The 11,021-nt window shown below is 46.9% G+C and overlaps 2 protein-coding genes across 3 annotated transcripts; one reads left to right on the forward strand and one right to left on the reverse strand.

Annotated features, from left to right (window-relative positions):
• Window positions 1-324: 324 nt before the first annotated feature.
• On the forward strand, window positions 325-9,318 carry LOC131261195 (E3 ubiquitin-protein ligase RNF13). 2 transcript variants are annotated; one of them, XM_058263149.1, is made up of 8 exons: window positions 325-350; window positions 2,609-3,338; window positions 5,102-5,262; window positions 5,342-5,433; window positions 5,712-5,911; window positions 6,029-6,227; window positions 6,315-6,864; window positions 7,071-9,318. In XM_058263149.1, exons 2-8 carry the CDS (start codon window positions 3,198-3,200, stop codon window positions 7,576-7,578), a joined length of 1,851 nt encoding a protein of 616 aa, XP_058119132.1. In that variant the 5' UTR covers window positions 325-350; window positions 2,609-3,197; the 3' UTR covers window positions 7,579-9,318. The 2 variants fall into 2 exon arrangements, with proteins under 2 accessions (XP_058119132.1, XP_058119134.1); XM_058263151.1 differs by having other exon boundaries at window positions 6,041-6,227.
• Window positions 9,319-9,523: 205 nt separating this feature from the next.
• On the reverse strand, window positions 9,524-10,806 carry LOC131261200 (dehydrodolichyl diphosphate synthase complex subunit DHDDS). Its single transcript, XM_058263167.1, has 2 exons — window positions 10,701-10,806; window positions 9,524-10,633 (listed from the first exon to the last, which is right to left on the reverse strand). The coding sequence occupies exon 2, from the start codon at window positions 10,628-10,630 to the stop codon at window positions 9,611-9,613; it is 1,020 nt and encodes a 339-aa protein (XP_058119150.1). The 5' UTR covers window positions 10,631-10,633; window positions 10,701-10,806; the 3' UTR covers window positions 9,524-9,610.
• Between the last annotated feature and the right edge of the window lie 215 nt (window positions 10,807-11,021).

Below are 11,021 nucleotides of genomic sequence, written 5' to 3' on the forward strand. Positions count from 1 at the left end.
TTCGTTAGCTCGAAATTGTGTATGCTTTTCGTTCGTGTTCCAACTTTTAATTCCTGCTATTTGCCTACGAAGCACCAACCTCACCAAAGGGCTGATGTAATGTTCTACAAGTGAATCATTCCATGCACGGAAGCGAGCAGAAGAAAAAATAATTTCGTCTTATGAATGAAAAAAATGAAACAGTAGTGTGAGTACGCGAAAAAGGTTAGCTGCTTTTGTTTTGACTCCTGTTGTCACCCGCCGTGCGGATGAGTGTGTATGTGTGTGGTAAAATCGTGTGCTGGGAAAAGCAAAACACAATAATTTCAGTGATCTGTTCCTTCCAATTTTCGACAAAAATCATCCACGAGGTAAGAGTAAAACTGAGGAAAAATGTATTTGTATGACAGGTATTCTCTTCCCGGATGGCTCATCGCTGTTAGCGGGTCGGCATGGGGGATGTGGAGCTATTTTAAAGGAAGCTCCCGTATTATACGAATCACAAACTGTCTGTAAATAGTTGTATGCGACTATTTGTTTGCTGTTGATTCGTTAGGTCTGCGGCCCTTTGAAGGCGAGAAGTTGCGTGTTGCCGAAGTATTTACTCCCGTTGGTCTCAGTATAGAAAATCCTCACCTGAACAAACAAATAATCCCCAAGGTCAACGGAACCATTGCGAGTACTATCGTCTGGAGCAGAACTTTTCGGATAAGGGCAAGCGGAGATAGGGGAGAAGACGGCGATTGCGAACTAACAGGATTACTGCAATTGCATCTGTTGCAGCGCACTATGGCTGTATGGAAGCACACCGTGTGGTACATCATTGAAAAAGTAAACAGAAAAAAGAAAATCGGGAAGAAAGCGTGTATGTATGTACGTGCCCGTAGGATGACTCAGAACGTGATGATAACGGAGGTACTGAAAGCAATAGACAGTGGCCATAAAGGCCATCACTGCAAAGTTATGTCTTTCCTCCAAGCACGACGGAGTGCTGTTCTTAAAATAGCATTAATGGATTTCCAGCGCGATGGCCGATATTACTAGTCTTGCGATTGCAAAAAGAGCTACTTATGGCATCTTAATTTTCATACACAGATTAATGGAACTGAAATGAGGAATTTGAACAAATGTGTTCATAAATTCGGTTCTATTGTTCAAACAATTATGATGGCATCTCGTTCGAACTCCGCAAAATTCTTAACATAACGTAAGCACCCTTAAGACGTCTAAGACATCGATTAATGTAGTTAATCAGGGGACGCTGATATGTATGTTGCGCATGGCATTCTGTGTTTTCTTCGCTAGATCATTCGAAGTGGCTTATCGGAAACAGAAACAGAAAACAGACAACGGGAACGCAAAAGCAATCGCACTCGCGGTTCTGAAGACTAGTCGGTTGTGTGGTGGTTGTGTTGAAGCATTCAATTTCTAGAACGTCGCTCCCCGAAGTCGTCTCCATCAGCGAGGAATCTGTCATCGCGTCGTGCCCGAGGGTGCCATGACGCACTCTTGGGGAATATAAAATATATGTGGCCCACTCCCCCTTCCAGCCACACCACCAATCTCAGCTAATCGCTGTGAAGTTTATCCCAAGAACGATCTTCCATACGCAGTGGTAAGAAAAACACTGGGAAGGAAACTGTGTGTGTTGCTTGTGCCTTGCTAGTGTGCTGGGCCGTGGTAGCCGTTGCGGCACAACACATGATTGAAGTTAATTGACAGAACTTTAATCACAAAACCCTCGATGGCCGTACGATGGTGTAACAGTGCGAGATTGCCAGCGGAGGGCAGCAGCCGCCGGTCAGCTTGGTAACGTGTGTTAGTGGCATTACCTATTGGCTACGTAAGCCATCTGATTATTTGCAGGCCTGAGTACTCTTGTTCCACTTGACCATGCTTACATACACCATCGGCTACAATCCTATCTCTTGCGCGCTCGCCCTACAACAAAACGGCATCCATGGAATGGGGATGTTTTTACATTTAACGCGGAAATTTGATCGGCAAAACGAAGGCGGCGAACAAAGCAATCCGCTAGCAAAGCGCTAGGAACCTTATGTTCCGTTTCCATCCTACTCATCAGCATGACGAAACCAATCGTAGGCAACTTTGCTCGCAGAGAATCACAGTCGGCATCCCTCAATTTCCACTATTGCTGAAAATATTCAACTGTGCGCTGCTACACCGTTCTATCTATCACCGGTTACTTAGCCCGCACATTTGACTGACCCTCAGAATCCTAGCCTCCATTCACCTCGTCGGCTGCTGGGACCGGAAAAAAATATGTTTATTCGTAAAGTTAGTTTGAAAGCACCGTGTCAAAAAACAAGCCACACATCCTTGAACTCGTTACAGCTGAACCGGCGGTGCCGTCGAACGTGAACTCTCGCGGGGTTAATCAACTACTGTCGGCTCTGGAGGCCACCTTGGGAGGAGATACAAAATTGCCATATATCGATCGGAGGTGTTGTGCTGTATGTTAAATTCGTTACATCCCTCTACCATTTGCTTCCCGGATGAAGAATGCCTGTTAATTTTAGTTTACCCTCTTCCAATTGCAATCAGTTTACTCTCTGGTTACTAATTTTATCCATTGTTAATAGTCATATTTTTGTTTGTGTCATTTCAGATTTTTATCACAATAACAAAGTAGATCGACCCCAGTGTTCAATCTCCAATATAACCGATCAGCAATAGCAGTGTGATTCACCATTCCAGCGGAACCGTTTTTGAATTTCCGCACACTGAGGATCATCCCATCGTCTGTTGGTTTAGCTTCATCCAGATCATCTTCTTCGTACCTGAAATCGTCAACTGGAAATATTAGAAGCCCCTGGTCACAAAAAACAACGTGTGTTTCGATGAGCTCTTACAGCGTCCCCGGACAATCAGACAACGCAGAACTCACTCGATGGTACCGGAAATGTTAGCCACTCCTCTAGAGCCGGACAGAGGCACTAGATAATTGTGGATTCTCCACTTTCCACCAGCCCCAAGAGCGGGCGCCAGAGCAAGAAGAGGAAAAGCAGTAAACAAACACGACCGAAGGGACCGCTCGTATCCTGTCCAACCCCCGTGTTGGGAGGGCAATCAGCTGGGGGGTGCAAGCCTATATATAGCAAGTGAAGATTCTTGCAAAAGGGCCGTGTACCCACGTCTACACGGAGAGAAGACAAATATAGTTCCGAGAGTACAGAACCTACCGCTCGCTTGTGATAATGACGGGACAACGGTTACCGCCGCGTTCTGGGTTCGTCCACTATCAGGCGTTCGTGCTGCTTGCGACGATAATGCTGATGCTGCATCATGCACCCGCCGCCCGCGCGGACATTCTCGTCTATCAGATGCTCAACGATCAGGTAAAGTTCAGCCACCGTTGGCCCCAAAAGGAACAGGGACGTACGCTCTCGTTTGTCCTTGAATCGCCACAAAGCTACAGACCGTCTGACATTTCCACTCAGCACTTGGGGGTGTTAAATTTCACCTTGGTTTAAGACGATGGAACTTCTTGTTGTAGAGAAGGCTTTTCGTACCATTGGAGTACTTCCTGTGAGATAACAAGTTTGTTTCATAGCTGCAATTTAGGCCGAACGGCAAGTGCTACCTCGGCGGAAGAAGTACTAACATACTCTCACTTGGTAATCTGATCCTGGAAGCGCTGCTGACGTTTCTTATCGGTATGAGTTTTTATCAGTAGCTTCATCATCATCGGGAACACTCGGTTCTGCCCCTCTATCGGTCACGGCAAAGCCGCGGAGTCCCTGTTTTTGCTAACGATCGCAAATATAGCAATGGACCACCCTTTTTTTATCTGTTTTTTCTCCTCTTTTCCTGAAAACTAAAAACGTTTGATTTTTCTGCATTTCATCGTCACAAGCGTGTGTTGCTAAAAGCATGTTCAAACTGCCGCGGTATGTTAGCAAAAATCTCTCCATGCCTTCCGTTTTTTAACGATTCAGCAAAACATCGACAAAACAGCCGGCAACGCAATGGTTCGAGTGCCGTTTCTCGATGCGATTCTATGTTTATATTTGCCACCATCATATTTGCCCCCCATGTTCGTGACGCCCCACTTACGACGGTGGAAGCTGTTTTGTTTATTTCAGTGAATGATATTTCTTGCTCAAAAGGCGGTACATCGTATAGTGATGTTTATTTTGCAAATTTTTTGGCTCTCTGGCGAACTGCAGCGATATTGAGACAAAAGTTAACATTTGGAAGCGAATTTGTGTTACAGATTTTAAATTCAAATGGCAATACTTATATTTGTCATTCATGCTAGGTCCCGACCGCGATCATTTCGATGATTAAGTCAAGCAGATGCCAAGTATGCTGAAGACGAATTTCTGCTCTTTGTTAAACACAACTGTAGATCTTCTTCATATTATCTATTTGTTTTAGTCTTTTCCCTACAAAAGCCTTACAACGGCACAATCTAATGCAATCAAATTGGTTATCTCGTATCCTGCGTCCCATCGAGCCTTCAAGTGTGGTCCTCTTTCCTGCTCATGCCGCGTGTTGTATTTGGATGGACTGGAAGGAAAACAGTGATCCGACGGTTGACCAGCTGGCCCAAATATGTCCAAAGCCACTCGCGGATGACTAAGGTCATCAGACGGCCCGCGTACGCCTTTCCGTGTGCCTGTGCCGCTCATTTAAGAAAGCCGGCACACGTTGCCACCACCATTCCAGTACGATGGTGATAATGATGTCGATGTTTGGGTTGTTTTTTTTCTGCTTCTTTTCTCGCTACATGTTGACATTCGTAATCTCCTCCTCGGTTGGTGGAGGCTGCCAATCTCTGTGTGTCGTTGATACAACAGCGTAGCCCCGTGCGCATTGCAACGTTTGCGACGGCCTTTGGCGCATATCAGCAGCAAATGTGGTTTTACTTTTAATAACCGTCTTTTTGATAGTAACGCATGGTGTGTGCCGGTGGAACTTGCCATGGGTCAGATGCTGATGCGTGATCCTCGCGGGGGGGTGGTGGAGAGCACTCCATTTTCAATGTGATACGGGTGGCCTCCGTCCATGTTCGACCTTCTTTCTTACCCGCCCGTGCTAAAAGCACCATTCAAGGCTCGATTACCTAATGTTACATTTCGGGTTTTTGTTTTGCCAGATAATCGAGGAGTTCCGCGACCTACCGGGAACGTTTGGGGGAGAAATTCCCGACACTGGCATGAAGGTCCTTGCAGACTGGGCCGATCCACCTGACGGATGTACCGAATTTCATCGGAAGCCACCAAACAACAGCAGCAAATATGCGGTGGTTATTGCCAGGTGGGTAACTCAAGCGGATGGCTTTATTAATCTGAATTTTCATGTATTGATGTTTTGATATTTCGCAACTGTTTCCCAGGTACAACTGCTCATTTGAGGTGAAAGTGCGGAATGCCCAGCAGGCAGGTTACGCTTTGGCCATCATACACAACGTTGGAAGTAATGATTTGGGTAGGTATTTGATGCATCCACAGTGTCCCATCAAACACACACAGGTTTTGTACCCTGATTGAAGAAAGCATAGTGCGGCTATATTTATTTGTTGTATTTCAATCTATACTATTCTTCTAAAGAATACAAACCAGTATGTAGTCAATGTTCATCAGCGCATTAAAAAATGATTTCGGTAACCATACTCTTGGTTTCACATTTTCCACATCATATTGAAAACATAACTTCCGCTGAGATACTGAACGTTTTTAAACAACTAATTTACATACCCTCCGTAGAGCACATGTCCGCCAGCCACCCGCAGGATCTGATCATCCCGTCGGTGTTCGTAGGCGAAAGTAGCGGCCGGAGCATCATCGAGGCGTACACGTACGACCATGACTTCGCCCTGGTCATTACCGACGACATTCCGTTCAACATCAGCAACAATCTGATCATCCCTTTTGCGATCGTTGTCGGGCTCTGTTTCATCATCATGGTAGGTAGCCCGGTTCGGCCGGGATAGTTGTTTAGTTTCCGGGTGTAGTGGGAGAAGGTTTTTAGTTGTTGATCTTTGTTTTTCGAATGCCCGCCCAAATGTACTGATTCTTGCTAGCGCGCGTTACAGGTGCTGTTCATGATCATTCGCTGCATTCGGGAGCGTCGCCGTACGCTACGGAATCGTCTTCCGGCACGCATGCTGAAGCGCATCGGCATCGTAAAGTTCGCCAAGGGCATGCAGTACGATACGTGCGCCATCTGTTTGGATGATTTTGTTGAGAATGAACGGCTGAGGGTGCTACCGTGCCGCCACGGTGAGTTTTGTGATACGTTTTTTTTTTTTTTGTTGGTTACGGACCCGCTAAAACTTCTTGTTGATTTCCTCCTTCTTCGTTTCACAGCCTACCACGCGCAGTGCATTGATCCGTGGCTCACCAAAAACCGGCGCGTCTGTCCGATCTGCAAGCGAAAGGTGATTGTGCGCGGTGAACGTCTGCAGCCACGGCGCCGTTGGCCCAGCGACAGTATGTCCTCGTCGGATCCAGATGAAACGACCCCACTTCTGAACTCTACGAACGAAAGCAATCAGCAGGCGGCCGGGGTTACTCCACCCGCCACATCGTCTTCCAGCCAGGCGCAGAACGGCCCGACCAACGCGGACAACTCCTCATCGGCCGGTGTCATTCAGACTTCTCCTCGCCGTACCGCACACGATCAACTGCCGCAGCATCAGCAACAGTTGCAGCAAAATTCTACACCAACCAGCCACGTGGTCAACGTTCTACCGTCGGACGACGACGATGAACTGTTGGACGATCGGAACGTACCGAACGCACGCTGGCTCGGTCGTGGACGACCCGGACCAGAGCAACAGCAAGAGCCGATGAATGAGTCACCGTACAGCCCGATCGGTGACGAGGCTACCTTATCCCGTTGGCAGCGATTCAAAAGGTACAGCAAATGTTATTTAGTTCAAAATGCTATGAAAAAGACATTATACCATTGCTTTACTTTGGACTTTACAGTTCAAAGTACATTACTTCGACAAAATGTTGTTACAGTGAAAACGTTCTGGCGAAAATGTTCCGAGAACCAAATTCCCATTGAAAATCAAAATATTAATCCCAACGTACGGTGTTTCATTCTTTCGCTTACAGATTGTTCACACGTACAACCGTGGAAAACGATGCCGATGAGGATATTGATCCCGAACCACCGTCAAACCAACCACAAACAACACCTGCATCGGCGACAACCGCAGCCACCGGTCCCGCCCTCATCGGCAACAGCAACAATATTCTCAACGTACATCTGGCCGGTTCATTCCACGGCTCGGAGGATACCACCGACGACGAGCTGCTCGGTGCGATGAGTCGCGATGTGGCAAAGCGTCGTCAGTTCCGGTCGGCTCCGGACATGCCCTCGACCAGTACCGTCGCGTCCAGTGCTGGTGCCCCCCGGGTCGGTGTGGCCGCGCTACCGAATGAAAATTTCAATCCCACTGTACAGATTCCCGACTATTTGCATCGGATTACGCTTCCCGCTGGGCCCGGAAATGGTGGACCTGCACGTACCGGCGGCAGCAGCCGTGGCCAACCGAGGCGGAGCCGCAATCGGGGGCGTCCACATAACGGCGGTGGCGGCGATGGTAGTCACATCGTTTAAACGGCAAACGACGGCTAGTTGGTGGGTCGTTTTTACGGTGTAAGTGGATCTCCTACGAGGATGTGCAAAAGTTCCCAGCAACCGGCGGCGGAACACAAACCAAAGCAACGGACGGTGATCCGTTTGTTGCGCAAACAAAGCAACGGGCGGATTTTTGTGCGTGCTGTACTTGAGATGGCAAGAAGGGTAGAAAGCAAAAAGGAAGGGAAATTTAAAACGATTGTACCAGAAGTAAAAGGCGACCATATTGCTGTCGCTGTAACACGTGATATAAAATATGCATAAGAGTCATATTTGGAGCCGACCAGCAAAAGATTATGCAAAAACAGCGCGGCCGTAAAGCGATCACTCGAATTTTAAGCAAACATTGTTGTGCCGCGTTTGTGTGCTGTGTTTTTTTCTGGCTTGCGGCGGGCACACGAGCAGGTTGCAGAGTTCTCCGCGGGTTCCTCATTTGATGCACCTTATTACCTTTAAAAGTATAGTCATTCGTATATTATCATCATTATTACTTTTTTGTTTTGTTCGTTTGTTCATTTTACTAACCGGAACTGATGAGCCACGGCAGGAGATGAAATGAGAGAGTTTGAAAGGTGGAACTGGAATTAAGTTGTTCAGCGTAGCGTTACGTGCATTTTGTTCCCCTCATTGGCATTGGTGCAAATTCAAAGCGATCAAATATCTATAACACGCACGGTAGGACGTAACACAGCGCTTTTCTGCTGTTATGAATGTGATTGGCGGAGATTGTTTTATGTTGAAGGCAAACAAACGAGGCAAACACGTTGCGCGCGCGTATGCGTCAGTTTCAATGGGAAAGAGAATGTGTACGTGTTCAGTTTTCCTGAGTTTCGTTTTGCTACAAAATTATTACAATCTTTCCTGAATGGTCCTTTAAATATTTTAGCTTTCCTTATTTTACCACAATGGTGAATACATATTAGTAGCAAATAATCATAGCATAGTTCTACGTAGGTAAAACCAAGGACAACACAGGAACAGAATGAAACAAAAACAAGAAATGGGGTTATATTTGTTGCTAGAACCAGAGTCCACACTTTCAACCACCCGCCTGCTGTATCCATCCACAGATGTGTTTTACGCGGAGACCAGAATTGGTAGAATAAAAAGTAGAAGTGAATCGTAGCAACCCCCTTAAAAAAACGACTCGAGAAGGCGACGATAACAGAAAATGCAAACGCACGTGTTCTAGCTATCATCGGTTTACTCTAGGGGGTGGTGGGAGAGAGGTACCCCCAAACGGTGCGCAGTGTTAGTCGATGGAAGCGTAGCGAAGGAAGATTTCTTTAGCTTCCTTCGATAACTGTTGATTTTACTAAACCAACGTAGTGCGATGAGGATATTGTTCAATGTACGTTACTATCGACGTTAGCTAGCGATGAATATACTTTTTCTTACGCTTTAGTACTAATATATAGCAAGGGAAAGAAAATCATTGCATGGTGTGTCCTTACACTGCGTTCACATACGGGAGAGTTCGACTCGATCGATCCAATCGTGAATGGATGTTAACAGTGTGTACAGTACTATCGCACCGACTGGATTTGTCCAAAGCGCCCATGGAATGCGTCGCAAGTTGCAAGCTTCATCCTCCCCTCTAGTTGTACATGAAACGTTGCCATAAATGACGATGGAAGAGCATCACAACCATAGGAAAGGGAATCGAACTGTCTTACCGCGAAGCATGAAAAATGGATTAATAATAAAACGAATAGTTGAGTAAAACTTGGTGGTTATATTATGCTTTCTAAAGAAAGAAACAAGTGTATAATAAACTAAGTTTTCTAATTTCTTTACACACACAGCCCAAGAGCATAGAGTTTTGGTCGGTAAGTTAGACAATACGAAGCGCTTGGGAAGTTTCGATACAAAAAAAATTGAAACAAGATATCATTGTACATTTCGCCACATTTTCGCACTGTGATTGTTTTTTTTTCCTATTTTACTATATGTAACACATATGGAAAATATAACAGAAATTCGTACACTGGTTCCTAATTACCGAATAACTTTATTGTACACCCATCCCCCGAGCCAACTGTATCAGCTGATGTTCCTCCTTTTGTTCGACGTACTCCAAAAAGCGGCCTATTCGTTCTGTTCGCTTCCCGCTCGTATCGGCCCCGTCCGGGCATCGGGCGTACGGTTCGCTGGTGAACTGGTCCAGCGCCTTCCGCACGTCCTGCATCCTCCAACGCACCCTTTGATAGTAGAACACCGCTCCGAGCAGATGCCAAATGGTAAGCTCGGGCCACAGCGTTTCGGTGAAGTACATCACCGTCGACGTCGACTGCCAGAGCAGGAAATCACTTAGCCTTACTTCGCCCGACGTGCGCACCAGCAGATCCGGTTCGGCGGAATACTTCGTGTACAGGCAGCGGGTCAGCAACTCCTCGCTAACGTCCTCCGGCTCGAGCTTCCCATCGCCGACGGCTTCCGCGATGGTGCGTATGGAATGTGTGATTTCGTCCCGCGACGTGTAGGCGAAGGCCACGTTCAGTGTGGCCTTACGGTTGTGGCGGGTCAGTAAGACCGCCTCGGCAATGTTACGCTGTATGTCCGGTGCCAACAGGTCCCAGTTGCCGATGATGCGAATGCAGATGCCTCGCTCGTGCAGCTTGTCCCTCTCCGCCAGCAGCCGTTGGAATTTTTCCCGCGCCAGATTCATGAGTGTGTCAACCTCCTCCTGGGTGCGCTTGAAATTCTCTATGCTGAATGCGTAGACCGTCACCTCGCTGATGCCGACCTCTAGGCACCACTGGAGCGTTTCCGAGAGCTTTTCGAACCCCGCCGAATGGCCTTCGGCTTTGGCAATGTTGGCTTTCTTGGCGTACCGCCTGTTGCCGTCCATGATGAAGGCGACGTGCGCTGGTATGGGGCCGGCTTGAAGTACGCGAATAACCCATCGGTGGTACCACTGCAGATTGCTCTCGCGAACCCATGTCGACCCCGTTGAAGAGTACGCCGAAGTCAACGAGGACGAGGAGGGGGATGCACAGCTTGAGGTGGATGGACCTTCCACAGGAGCCATCGCCTACAATGAAATTGCGAACATGTTATAACAGGGCGTGGGTCGAAGGAAACCTCAGCCGGTAGCTTACGTTATACGAACTAAAATTGCACTACTTCATTGGATGGAAAACCTGCTAGGAAATCGAAAGAAAAGCTGTGAGCTGTTCTTTGCCGATTTGGAACTCACATGACAGCAAATTGTTTTGAAAAAGCCCGGTGAAAATGCTACACAGTGCAGTAGCATTTCAATATTAATTGTCAAACGTACGCTGAAATATTTCACGCCCCTGGGATGACATTTTTCCTCAACGGAAATCTTCGTTATAAAATTATTTTTTCTTCTATACTATAGTTAGATAACTTTAATTATGTATTTTAAATAGTCAACGAGACAAATGGAAAGAATTGGC

Source organism: Anopheles coustani, chromosome 3 (genome assembly GCF_943734705.1).
Source record: "Anopheles coustani chromosome 3, idAnoCousDA_361_x.2, whole genome shotgun sequence".
In the NCBI taxonomy this organism is placed as follows: domain Eukaryota; kingdom Metazoa; phylum Arthropoda; class Insecta; order Diptera; family Culicidae; genus Anopheles; species Anopheles coustani.